General features: G+C 48.6%; 1 protein-coding gene across 3 annotated transcripts in view; it reads right to left on the bottom strand.

Annotated features, from left to right (window-relative positions):
- Positions 1 to 4,737: 4,737 nt before the first annotated feature.
- Positions 4,738 to 13,681, bottom strand: part of ADCK3 (aarF domain containing kinase 3) — a 54,841-nt gene continuing 45,897 nt past the window's right edge. Inside the window, exons 9-15 of one of the 3 annotated variants that reach the window (XM_014951169.1) lie at positions 12,824 to 12,905; positions 11,405 to 11,498; positions 10,696 to 10,837; positions 8,275 to 8,382; positions 7,232 to 7,297; positions 6,427 to 6,513; positions 4,738 to 6,167 (exon numbers count right to left, since the gene is read on the bottom strand). In XM_014951169.1, coding sequence (XP_014806655.1) covers positions 5,874 to 6,167; positions 6,427 to 6,513; positions 7,232 to 7,297; positions 8,275 to 8,382; positions 10,696 to 10,837; positions 11,405 to 11,498; positions 12,824 to 12,905 — 873 coding nt within the window. In that variant the 3' untranslated portion in view covers positions 4,738 to 5,873. Of the gene's footprint in view, positions 6,168 to 6,426; positions 6,514 to 7,231; positions 7,298 to 7,839; positions 7,906 to 8,274; positions 8,383 to 10,695; positions 10,838 to 11,404; positions 11,499 to 12,823; positions 12,906 to 13,681 lie in introns of all 3 variants that reach the window. The other 2 variants (XM_014951168.1, XM_014951170.1) reach the window with 2 other exon arrangements.

Consider the following 13,681-nt stretch of genomic DNA (forward strand, 5'->3'; position numbering starts at 1 on the left):
AAACTCTGTGTTTACTCTGTTACGGTGCCTGATATCAATTCTTGATATCAATTGATATCAAAACCTGAGGTTTGCAGGCAGAGCGTGGGTCAGCTGTGTCACAAAATTTAAGCTCTGGAGGGTGAGAGCTCCACAGCCCAACGCTGTTTGTCCAACGCAGTTTCTAAGCCGTGGCCATCTCCTTCAGGATGACTGGATTTAGTTGTCCAACGTAGTTCCTAAGCTGTGGCCATCTCCTTCAGGATGACTGGATTTAATCACTACTTTGGTACCGTGCATTCTTATACGCGTCTGTCCAAAAGAGAAACAGCAACTGTTCTCTCAGTTGAAAAGCAAATGACCACGGCGCTTATTGGAAAAGAGGAAAATTCTCCTAGGACTTGAAATAGTTTTCTATATCGGGGGACCATTTGATCGTACGCTCAATTTGAAACCACACTCATCTTTTTATTTTTTTGTCGTCGTCGGTATGAACGCTGACAGCATTGGCGGCCTGCAGCCGAGCTGCTTAATTACTGGTTGGGCTGGGAGAAGGACCTTGGTCATTTGAACTGTCAGACTCTTGCCTGGTGTCTCGCAGACAGTTGTCCCTTAAGGTGTGACGTTTGTGGCTTTGCACTGTGGCGGCTTGATTATTTTTTTTTTTCCTTTTGGCTGAGACTGAAGGTGTTTGCATTTTTGACGCTGTTTTAAAAATATGGGTTGTCGGGGGGGTTTTTTTGCAATTTTTTTTTTTGGGTCTCTTTTGATGGCCACAAAGGATCTGAACAGATTCAGGCAGCTATTGAGGATCCCGGGTTATAGAACGACCAAGGTTTGGTAAATAAGGTTTCCCCTGCACGCGTGCGCACACAGATACGTGGCTTCCTTCCACATTTCATAAACCCAAAAGCAGGGTTCTAGTATTTTCTTTGCCTTTGACCTGTAGAAGGCGGGTGGTGGCTTCTAAAAAAAACATTCCTGAAGCTGCGATGAAGTGAAGTTGCTTCTTTTCCTCTCCGTTAGTTGCTGTGGCTCGTTAGGAACCTGCGTTTTGCCCGTTTTCCTGGGTTTCAAAACTGAGTCAGGAATGTTACTGCTTTGATTTGATTGTGGTAGAGTTATGAGCCAGGTGTGTTGTTCTCAGGTACGGGGCAGAGGGAAGTCAAGGGTCTTGTCGTACTAAAAAAGGTCCAAAACGCACAGCGTATTTATGGAAAGGTCAGCCTTTCACACCAAAACAGGTGGAATATTAACACAGAAACAGACTCTGGCACCACGTGGCCTTGCCTGGCCAGACCCTGAATGACAGGACAAACATGCTCTTGGGTAAGAAAGGTGGAGTTGTTGGGTTTTTTCCCCATTTTATGCAGGCTGTTTCATTTTAAATGAATACATTAAGGGTAAAATTGATTGCAGTGCAAGTACCCCCCACCTCCTGAGCCTTCAGCTGAGAATCAAAGCAGCATGAGTAGCTCCTTAGTGGTTTTCTTTGTTAATAGGAGTCAGTTCCATGGAGGAAACAGGACAACTTTCTGCACTAACCCAATTTGTACCCTTCCATGGGCGTTGTGTCCACCCTGTATTTGATAAACACCCCCAAAACCTGCTCTGCTGCAGCCTTTCCAGTCTAAATTCTAACTCTTCCTTCGTCTTTTCATTCCGGCCGCAGCTCAGTACAACCTGTTTTCATTCTGCATTTAAGAAAGTCTCATCCACAGGGAAGAAATCCACAAACAAACCAGTGTTGGTATTTCAGAGCAATTATACCTGCCTTTTTATGTATGACAGTTTCATATCATTTATTTTTAAAATAAGGGTTTTTTTAGGTTTTTTTTTTTTCATTGTAATATTATTGTACAGTTTTGCATGGCATAGATGTAATCACTTTTTTTTTGTTTTAGAGTATAAAAGCTGACAAGTGTGCGTGTGGGGGAAAGATTCTGCTTTTTTGCCTCTTCTCACTCTTTTGTTTAATGCCCTCAATGTTGTAGGGGACATTGTAAGAGATTCTCTGCTACAGAACAATGATGTAGATTCTTTTGCACAGAAAATATTTAAGGCGGAGAAGTCAACAATGTAAAAATGACTTCCCACCAATATTTTATGTTGGTAACACACTTAATATTAACCTACTTTGATGTACTGCAATAAAACAGGGAACTGTTAGAAACGCAGAGGTTCTGTCTTTTTTTCCTGCCTCTCCACATTAAGTTTTGAGGAGGAAAGGGGAATAGTAAGTGTTCTTGGAGATCAAGCCGGCGTGTTGTAACATCTGCACCAGCACACAGTGAGAAGAAAAGGAATATATGAGAAAAATTGATTTAGCTCTAACAGCTTCCAGAAAAAATTACCAGAGCCTTTTGAAAATTCAAACGTTAAGCCAGCTTTTACTGTCGTATATTGAACTCCAGCAAGTAGAGTTTTCCTGACCTTAGGCCCTGTGACAATAGTTGTAGTCCTCATTCCTGCTGTTCCTCCTTTGTTTAGTTACACATCAAATGTTTCAGCTTGTCCTAGTGTTAGAGCCTGGATTCTTGGTTATTTCTGAGCTACCAGCAGCAAATTGACTTTCATGCTTCTTTTAAGTGCGTCTCAAAATAACCTGTGAAGTTTTGCAGGTGCCCTGACCCTTCCCTGCTGTCCACCAGTTCATCACAATTCAGCCTGGGTCTTTCTTCTTCTTCATTTATTCTTCATTATCCCATCCCTCTCCTTCAGTCAAAATTACTATTTTCTCAGCTTTAGCTTATTTTAAGCTGCTGGCTCAGCCCATGGAGGCCACCGTGAGTCTCCCCCACCTGCTGTAGCTCTGTGAAATACCATCTGCTTTCCTGTGCTCTGATTTGTTTTGCAGTCACTGCTGTATTTCTGATTTCCCAGGGTTCCACAGCTGCCAAGGTCTTGGGAAATGAGCATTCTGTTGTCAAGGGATTTGGACATGAGAAAAGCAGACACTGAACTGCATTTTAGGCTTCCTGTTCAGCTCCTCAGCATTCGTTTTCTGTTTTGATGCAGCCGCCAGATTGACTAAAGAAGGGAGGTAGGGAAAAAAAATAATCACTGCTACCACACGTAGCCTGAATCTTGGTTCTTTAGAATGGAAAAATCCCTGTTTTCAGAGATTTAACCTCCAGCTTGCCCCATGGATCAAAAAGTAGTCTCAGAGACTCTCAGAGTAGTCTCGGATACGGCCCATTTTAACCTCTGGATAATTAAATAGAGGCTTTTTTCTAGAATTTAGAAGCTTGTTGCAGCAGAGAAACGTTCATAGCCTCAGCCTCTGTGCGTAGCTCAGAGCAAGCAGTGGTTTTGCTCACTCTAAAATGTCACGACTTTGACTGGAAGCCAGAGCACAGTGTTTGTGGCTCACCTTTCCTCCACAGCCGTTGCACTGACCTGCAGTTCCTCCCATCACAAATGTCTCTGGACAAAACTACAGAAATTATTCTTGCTTTTAGAACGTACACAAAAGGCCAGGAGAATTAGGGACCGAGAGCTCTAACTAGCTCTCCTAATAAAGAAACATCTTACCTCCTGCTAGTTGCTACCCTTTAGGCAAATGCAAAAACCACTCCGTTGTTCAGCTTGATGTTATTGTGAAACAGTCTCTCTCTCAAGGGAAGGGAAATGGTTGCTGAGAGTTAAACCCTCACGTCCCAGCAGGGTGTACAGAACCTCTGTGCTCACATGAAGCAGCCCACACCAACCCCACCTCATTGTGCTCACTGGAAAAGCCAACAGTAATGCCCTTTGTGGTATTTTGCTTTATTTGCAAGTTCCCTGAAGTTGGCTCTAAATCTTCAGCTTCAGAAGCTTTGCTGGGAAGCTCACCTAATCCAATTCCCTTGTCAGCTTCTTATACTTTGCTTTTTAACCTTCAATGTAAGCATTTAACATCTCAAACAATTCTACAGCTGCAAGGTCTAGATCCAAAAAGAGAAAAACTAAACAACGTCTAGCAGAACCCAAAACAATGAGGAAAGTTACTCTCCAGGTGTACAAAGTTGAGCAGCTTGATGCCAAACTTCACTGAACAGCAGAGTTCACTCTTCTCAAAGAGTCAGGAATAACCTGATCAGTACTTTTACTTGAACTAAACAGCCCTGGATCTTTCTCAACCAAGTCTTAAACAAACCAGTTTACATGTTTATGATCTTAAAGGTAATACGATAACCTGTTTTCTCTTTCTCAGAGGTCCCTCTTGAGAGAGACCATTTATTCACTTACCTGTTCAGTTTCTTATGCACTGAAGTTTAAGGTCATAGGTTAAGGTCATTTCTGGGCTGTGATAATTGAGTAGGACCAGCTGAGCCTCTCCTAAACACCTGGCACTCAGCAGACAAGGACACCTGCCTGACCAGTATCAGGTAAGTACCAACTCCAGTCGCTCTTTCTTCACAAGTGGAGAAAAGGCAAAAAGACCTGTGTCCAGGAGACAGGTAACAGAGTGATTAAAACAAAGGAAGACAAGAAAACAAGGCAATTACCAGGCATTTTCGTGGCCAGACAGATGTTTGGTCTGATGTCCTACCTCCATCACTGTCAGTACTGGTGACGCAGAAAGGTGAAGGAATAAACAGGCCGCAGATAGATGGCTTTACAAGGGTAATAGTGATTCTTTGAGCAAACAACTGCAACAAGAGGAGATCTGGAAGCATCTCCTTCTGCTCAACTCCTGTTCATCCTATAGAACAAGACACGGTTCTCTTGGCTGCTCGGTACCACCCCAGAAGATGAAAAAACTGCAGGCAGAAGGCCCACCGCACAAGCACTTTTTTATTGCAATCAGGAAGTTGTACAGGTAACAGGCTTTGTACAAAAAAACCACCCTAAGAAAGTAACTTTCCTAGCTTGAACTCCTATAGTTTCAAACTGTGCGTCTGGTTTTAAACGTGTGACATTTCAGCAAAAGCTTGAAATGCTCAGGAGAGACGTGAGGTGTTTGTCTGCCTTGCCCTGAGTTCTGCCTTACAGGAGAACGGAGGGAGGGACAGACAGATAAGGTTAGGAGTCCAGCAAGCAATTGGTGTCAGGGTTGTAGCTTATCATCTAAATTGCCCTCGGGAAAGCTGATACCTACCAGCCAGTGAAGAATCCCACTATTTGTGCTCAGATATAGCTCTGCTGTTTGGTTACATGTTTGACTCCCAGAACCGAGACAGGTTGTGTGAGCGTACGTGTGTGTTTAAAAGAGACTGGCACTCAACTCTTCAAAATATTTCCTATGTTTAGCTTGCAAGCCAAAAAAGAGGCAGAAAGCATAAAACTTCATCCTATGTACACACACACACACACACAAACACACAAAAACACAGCCCTTGCATGAAATCCACGTCAGTAAAATCCAGGAGGATACTTAGACTGCCACCACTTGACTTACAAAACCAGGAGGGAGGTGCTGAGTGTGTCTGTGGGAGGGTACACCTTAGTATTTCATTCTATAGTTCACAGTATGAAAACTACTCGAAATCCACCTTAGCAGGAAAAGAGGGAAGGTTTTTTAAAAAAAAAAAACCAAAACAATTTTTGGAGAATTACAAACGGGTTTCAATATTAAATTCTGCTCTTGTCCTCCTTCCCCTACTTGTTATAAAACCCAATCAATCCGCAGCCACCATCACAAGGTTAAAAAACGCATTGGAGGTCGTTGGCTGGTGCCTTGAAATGGTAGAGAAGCACTGGAGGAGAGTTCCCTGCAGTCAGTGTAGGACAGACAACAGCATGAAAGAACAGCTTTGTCCTCGTGAAACGCACACTGGGCTTCCAGGGCACAGGCTGCTGCATCTCAGGAGGATGGAGAGCTGGGGTGCAACAACGTGGGAGGCTAAAACGCTCTCTGCAAGGCCCAGGGGAACTGCGCCCTCAGAAGGAGACATCTCGGTTCGTTCTTACTACTCCTCTGGCTTCTTGCCCCTGCTGCTCCAGTATTTGCTGTAGGCCTCTTGGAACATGTTTTTGCAGGGAATTTTGGCCTTCAGTTTGGTGCAGATAAGGAAAGAACCCCCCATCTTCCGATGAAGAGAGTAGGTCTCCTCTGGCGGAGGGACAAGCCGATGCTTCAGCATGACCGGGATTAAACCGTGGATCTTCTCGGTGGTGCTTTGGTTGCCGAAATCAAAAGGTTCGTCAGATGCAAAAGCCTCTCCCAGGATGAGGACAGCATTTAAGTGGGCATCTTCCATTTCCTGCCCAAAAGGAAAGAGGCATCAATGACAGCCATTTTAACCACCCAGGAGGAGGAGGAGAGATGCTAGCGCTAACAGGAGCAGCTCAGGAGAAATACCGAGCTGGCCCCACCACAAAGGTGACCTCCAGCCCCCAGTAACACTGATGAACATTTGGTTAATACAGTTTTGAGCAACCAAACCTTCCAGAAGGCCATCAGCCCCCTCATCAAGTGCCAGCAATCCACCACCACTAAAAGCAGACCCTTCTGCTCCGTACCTTGACTTCATAACCGGTGAGGAATTTCATTTCAATGGACTTCTTCAGCACTCTCTCTCTGTCCATGTCAGCAGCAGCCTTGATTACCTGAACAGGAAGAACACTTTCAGGAGGGTTGGGGATGACTAAAAAAAACATACAGGACTGCTTCATGCTACTGCCCACTCGCTTCCCCACCTCTGCCCTCCTCCAGGGGTCTGCAGCTTGGCCAGTTTAAGAGCTGCTGGCAAAAAGAGACAGCTTCTGGCTCTCCAAAGCTCTTCCCAATAGGGCTGCACATAGCCCAGAAAACATAAGGAACATCAAAAATGCTTCACAAGTCACCCCCTCCCCCAACAAAATAGTAGAGCCAAGCAGGAGACGTTTTAGGTGACATCTGCTGGCCCCCACAGCTCAATTTATCAAGCACAGAACATGGTGATATCAAAGGAAGCACGTAAATTTGTCAGTCTGTGAGCAAGCTAAAAGTCTCAGGAAGAGACAGTGAACAGGACAAGCAATCCCTGCCTCCCCTTGTATAAGAATCACTGAATCCTGAGTGCTCTGATACACCCTGCTGCCCGGGTCTCCCCGTGAGCAAGTTCTCCACGCTTGTCTATGCCATTGAAACATCCCCACTCCACCAGCAGGCATGCAGGAGGGAGGTAAGGGATGAAACAGGAACAGAGATCTCTGTCTCACCTCCAGCCCTGCTTCTCTCCACCCCCAAAGTGGATTCAAAGCTACAGAGCTAAGGGATAAGCGTAATTTTGCAAATATAAGACTCCCCCAGTCCAGCACTCTATGACACGATGCAAGTCCTCACCTCTATGTAGACATCTGTGAACTTCTCATCAAACCCTCGTGTTGCTCCGAAGTCCAACAGGGCCACCTGAAAATAGACAAGCCCATCTGTATTAGCATCAACCACTTAAGTACAGCCTGACCTTGAGAAGACTCCCGATGCCTTCATGAAGCTCAGCTGGCTGGAGAGCCTTTCCACTGTGGCTCAGCTGCCCCCAACTCCTCTACAAGCGCAGAACATGGTGATATCAAAGGAAGCACGTAAATTTGTCAGTCTGTGAGCAAGCTAAAAGTCTCAGGAAGAGACAGTGAACAGGACAAGCAATTCCTGCCTCCCCTGGTATAAGAATCACTGAATCCTGAGTGCTCTGATACACCCTGCTGCCCGGGTCTCCCCGTGAGCAAGTTCTCCACGCTTGTCTATGCCATTGAAACATCCCCACTCCACCAGCAGGCATGCAGGAGGGAGGTAAGGGATGAAACAGGAACAGAGATCTCTGTCTCGCCTCCAGCCCGGCTTCTCTCCACCCCCAAACTGGATTCAAAGTTACAGAGCTAAGAGATAAGTGTAATTTTGCAAATGTAAGACTCCCCCAGTCCAGCACTCTAGGACACGGTGCAAGTCCTCACCTCTATGTAGACATCTGTGAACTTCTCATCAAACCCTCGTGTTGCTCCGAAGTCCAACAGGGCCACCTGAAAATAGACAAGCCCATCTGTATTAGCATCAACCACTTAAGTACAGCCTGACCTTGAGAAGACTCCCGATGCCTTCATGAAGCTCAGCTGGCTGGAGAGCCTTTCCACTGTGGCTCAGCTGCCCCCAACTCCTCTATCCCCTGATGGCCACACAGACATTCGCACTGGTAGGTGGCAGAGGAGGTATGGCCCATGCGAGGACAAGTGGCAAAGGGACAGGTTTCACTGTCCTACCTGCCCAAGGCTCAAGGACAGGAGTCCAGGAGAATCTCAGTAAGGGTTCTTTACCCTCTGGGAGTGGGGAATAATCAAAAGCTGGTGAAAACCAGCTCTCATACAGGCAGAATAGCAGCTGCTTGGGCTCACCTTGTGCAACTGTGGGTCGTAGAAGAAGTTCGACCAGTTTGGGTCAGTCTGCATGTACCTGAACTCAAACAGCTCCCGCAGACACAGGACCAGGATGTGGTGACAGATCTTGAAAAGCAAGAAGAGAAAGCAGCAAGTCAGGAGGGCAGCAAGCCCTACTCACACCTGTAATTTAAAGAGGGCATTAGCAAGCAGGGATCACATCACCACACTGGCAGGAACTGTCTCCTCCATGCTGGAAGACTCCTCAAGAGGTGAGGGAGCACCTCTCGGCAGGTCCCAGCCCACACCTGCCATGGGACATCCTTAGCAGACAGCACAAGACCCTGTGTGAGTTCAGCCTGAGCTGAACATCCACATCAGCCCTGGATGTGCCTCCAGCGATGCTGCTACCCCGTCTGGCTCCAGGGATCATCCAGCTGCAGGAGGTATCTGTGTCCTGGTCCTGCCTTTCTCCTTCCCACCTTTGACTACACAGTTCTTGTTGCTTTGAGAGCAAAGGAACATCTTCACATCCAGCATTACAGCCTAACCTGGTGGAAAGCCCTGCAGGACCCTGGCCAAAATGAAGCCAATGCGACTCAGGGGAAATTAGATGATGTCCCAGGGTGTTTGAAGGCCTTTAAGTTAAAGGCCCAAAGAAACTGAAGAGGAGAATCTCTTCCTGTAGAGCTGCCAAACAACATACAGAGAGCTAGGACCAAACCATCACTGAAAGGGGTCTTCACTAGAGACACACACCCACCCGCCATGTACTCCTCAGCCAAGTCTTCTGCTGGGCTCAGAGCTGACCCAGCTCAATGGAGGAGGAGCAGACCCACACCTTGGGACCAACAGGCACAGGGAAAGCGAGAGCAGGAGTCCCTGGAGAGCCCACTGCTGGATTACACACTGCAGCAGGGCTTTTCTGTGAGGATATTGAAGCTGCTCAACAGAACTGCCAGCCTCCTTCTGCCCCTCTTCATCTCTGCAAAGCTGAGGGAAACATCATATCCAAGCGGGAGGGGAGCACCAAACACCAGCCAGACCCTGCTAGAGGACACTGCCAGCTGGGTCAGAAGGCTGTGGGTCTGCTGGGACAGTCACTTAAAGGAAAGAAAGGCTGTTCCTGGAGCAACACCTCACCTCACAGCCTTTTTAAAGCAGACCTGATGATGGAGCAGGTCATGGGAGGGGCTGGGCCCTAAGAACAGGCAGCTCGGGGTGACAGGCAGCCAGCTCTGCTGGAGCTTCAAGTCCAAGGCGATGCCGAGATGTGTTTATCTAGAGGAACATATTCTGCCCTCTTCCCCACTGACCTGCTAACAGCTGACAGCTCCCACCGAGGCAACAACAAATCCAAATACCAGGACAGTTATTTCTGCTGCCACAGCAGCTGCTTGTCCCCCCACAGCACTCCAATCCCTCGCTATATTCGGCACCAACGCCTCCCCGTCCCCACACCCCCTCTCCTGTTTACCCACAGCACAGGTCAGTCCCACAGCAGGAGATGACACTCAACCACTCACACCGAGATGATTCTGTGCTCCTGCCCAAAAGAGCAGCTGCAAAACAACACCCCTCTCTCCCCCCAGATGACAATATCTCCCAAACCTAAGGTCATCAGAAACAGGGCATCTAGGAGTTACGCAGCTGGGCTACCTGCCCTTCAGCCGCCCTTGCCCTTCACCCCCTCCCTGCTGAGTGCTGGTGCCTACAAGGTCTAGACATGGACCTGTTGGAACAGGTCCAGAGGAGGCCACAAAGATGATCAGGGGGATGGAGCACCTCTGCCATGAAGACAGGCTGAGGGAGTTGGGGTTGTTCAGCCTGGAGAAGAGAAGGCTCTGGGGAGACCTTAAGAGCCCCTTCCAGTCCCTAAAGGTGGCTACAGGAGAGATGGGGAGGGACTCTTGATCAGGTAGTGGAGCCATAGGATGAGGGGGAACGGTTTTAAACTGAAAGAGGGGAGATTTAGATGAAATCTCAGGAACAAATTATTTCCTGTGAGGGCGGTGAGACACTGGAACAGGTTGCCCAGAGAAGCTGTGGCTGCCCCATCCCTGGAGGGGTTCAAGGCCAGGCTGGATGGGGCTTGGAGCAACCTGGTCTGGTGGGAGGTGTCCCTGCCCAGGGCAGGGTGTTTGAATGAGATGATCTTTAAGGTCCCTTCCAACCCAAACCATTCTGTGATAGACCAGCCTGGGAGATTCCAACATCACTGCCAAATTCCCTACACAGACATCTCCCAAGAGGTTCCAGGCAATCCCCAATTCCAGCCCCACATCCATCACACTGCTTAGGGTTTGCCCTTCCACTGGTCTACCAGCCATCAGGCAGGCCAAGGGTGCTGCTCTGAGCAAGGGGAGAAGCAAGACCACCCCGTGGTACCTCATTTCGAATCTCCTGGCTCAGGTGAGAAGCAAGACCACCCCACGGTACCTCATTTCGAATCTCCTGGCTCAGGTCAACAGCTTGATCCAAGGGGAAGCCAGACACCAGCTCTGTGGTCAGGACGTGCTTGCTGCACAGCTCATCCACTACTCTTGGGACGTAAAAGAAGGGGTGGTCTTTCAGCAGCTCCCTAGGGGATGGAGAAAGGAGAGGAAAAGGTCAGGAACCCCAAGAGCAGCCAGGCCCCTCTGCAACGCCCCACACAGCCCCTTCACACCTCCTCTCCCCACACCCTGGCCGTGGCTGCCAGGAGCTGTTTCCCTCAGCAGTTACAGTAGGGATCAAGTCACCAGAAACCACGCAGCTCACAGCGGCTGCCAGCTCCCGAGGTGACATCTCCGGCCAGAGCAGTGACATTAGGAGGGGTACATTAAGGGGTTCCTCTGCTCACCCCACTTCAGGGCCTTTTCCAAGGGGAACAATGCCACAGGGGCAGTTCTGCAGAGGGACTGAAGGGACATCCAGCCACCAGCAGCTTTCCCTGGTCCAACCTTCATGTAAAACCAATCTGGACCCCCCTGACTGAGACAAGGTGGCAACTCTAGGGGACAGCTCAGGGCACAAACACACACCTTTCTCCTGTGCTACATCCCAGAGCGGGGCATTCATCTCCCCATCATCCCTGAAGTGAAGCAACCCCTGCTGCATTTCTCACACACACAGATGGGAGAGGTTGAAGGCAATTGCCTAAACATACTGGAATTTCCTTGCGCAGTCAGCTTCTCTCTGGTAGTCACACTCCAGGGCCAGCTCTCTGCTCAGGACTTCAATCAAGTGCTCAGGGAACAAACCTGAAAGTCAAACAGCAGAGAAGAGGCTTAGAAAAAAAAAACAAAAGGAGCCCCTCAGGCTAAGCTTTCCAGAGCTGCAGCTGAGGAGCAACCTGCTCATCCAGCCAACTCCAAGCTGAAGAGAGCCCCAGAGAGCCAAAGTGTGTTTCCAGTTAGATACAGGCTCTACACCTGCTCCTAAACCAAGGTACAACCACACAGTTCTACAGCAGGGCTCCATCCTGCCCCAGCTCCCACCCCACAGCCCAAGCTGGTGTTGGCATGGCTGTGCAGACACACACACACAAGGTGTAGAAGGAACCAAACACTCCCTGGGCAAAAGGCTCCAAACCATATCTGCTTACAACTGGGAGCAGCCACTGCCAGGCAGAAACAGCCAGCATGACTAAGAGTGACCTGCAGCAGCACGTAGGCAGGGCCTGAGTTGCCAAGTCCAGTCTTCTCAGTCTTGAGCTGGAAAAATCAATCTACTTCTTGGGCCACACACAGCTGGGACCACAGCAGCCTCTGTAGGGCCCTGCCCAGCCACCACAGAGAACAGTCCCAGTTTTTTTCAGCACCCAGCCTGATTTTAAAACAATATTTGTACAATCCCACTAAGATTTACAGCTGCTGCAGGCAGATAATTGGAAAAAGGAGTAGTAAGTCCTACATTCCCTGTGGGAAGAAGGGATTTATCCCTGTGCTAAGACACTGAGCTGAGCAGGCTGCACGTCTGATGGTTCTCCACCTCTTCACAACTCTGGAAGAACAGAGACTGACTGGGAAGAGCAGTGAATGGCAGGCATGGGGGGCTACAGGAACCACGGAGAAGAATGAGTTCTGCCAAACGTACCAGAAAGTAACAGGGACAAAGCAGGAGTACCTCACCTGAACACTGCCTAGGAAACCATCAAAAGTGAGTATACCCCGACACTTTATACTTTGCCAAGGGTCCCTATGGGTCTGTCACCATAAAGAGCACTCAGAGGCACATTTCTGGCACATTACTCATGGCCAGAAAAAAAAAATGGTGGGAAATGCACCTGAGTGGATACTGGAGCAGGCACATGCCCAGCAAAGGCAGTGGCAGCTCTGCAGGAGGAGAAGGGAGCACAGTGTGGCTCCTCAAGTTGGCCTTGCCCCCACTGCCCCTCCTGCTTTCTGCAGGAGATCTCCTGGGCAGCCTTAGCAATTCTTAAGTCATTTTCACTGTTTCCTTGAGGCTGTTTCCTCCCCCCAGTCTACGGAGAGAAGCAGGCAATGCCCTGCTTGAAAGGGTTTAGCAGAACTCAACACGTGCCAGCGGGAGCACAGGGCCTGCCAAGGGTCTCTGCCTTTTTTACCTTCAGGGAGAATATTGCTCATGCTCAGGACAGTCATCAGGTTGTTCACATCACTGTTGATGCTCTGGGCGACACCGGGGTACTGGAGGACAGAACAGGAGAAGGCAGTGTTGGGATTAGATGAGCTGGTTGAACACACTGGTGGCCCCAGAGTGTCTCATCCACAGCAGCAGTGCAAGCAGTGAGGCCCCAGCCCTCTCCTAGCAAAAGGTGCCTCCTGCTCTTTTTCACCTTGCCCATCAAGCCTCTACTGCTGTGGAACAACCTGTAGCATCAGCACATGTTCTAACTCCCCATTGCTTTTACATTGGCCTAACTTCAGGGAGTACTTTGGACACAAATGGCTTAAGACCCCAGTACCCATCCATACTGCTTCTCAAGTTTCCCTACTTTACAGAAACCACCAACCAGGTGACCTACTTTGTCTGGGGCCAGCTCAGTCAGAAAGGGACCTCGCTCCTTTGGATTATGAGCAGTGCTGTACGAGGGGTTTCAGCTCCAGAACTCAATTCTCATAGAAATACCTGCCTGAAGTTGCTGACAGCTTTAATGTGAATTGGTGAATACCCTCCTGGGTTTTAAGACTGCCACTGCTCAGTCACAGAGTCATAGAATGGGTTGGGTTGGAAGGGACCTTAAAGATCACCCATTTCCAACCCTTCTGCCATGGGCAGGGACACCAGACCAAGTTCCTCAAAGCCCCATCCAGCCTGGCCTTGAACACTTCCAGGGATAGGGGATCAGCTTCTCCAGGCAACCTGTTCCAGTGTCTCACCACCCTCACAGGAAAGAATTTCTTTCTAATATCTCATCTAAATCTCCCCTCTTTCAGTTTAAAACCATTACCCCTTGTCCTAT

This window comes from Calidris pugnax, unplaced genomic scaffold (assembly GCF_001431845.1).
Source record: "Calidris pugnax isolate Ruff unplaced genomic scaffold, ASM143184v1 scaffold24, whole genome shotgun sequence".
Lineage (NCBI taxonomy): Eukaryota > Metazoa > Chordata > Aves > Charadriiformes > Scolopacidae > Calidris > Calidris pugnax.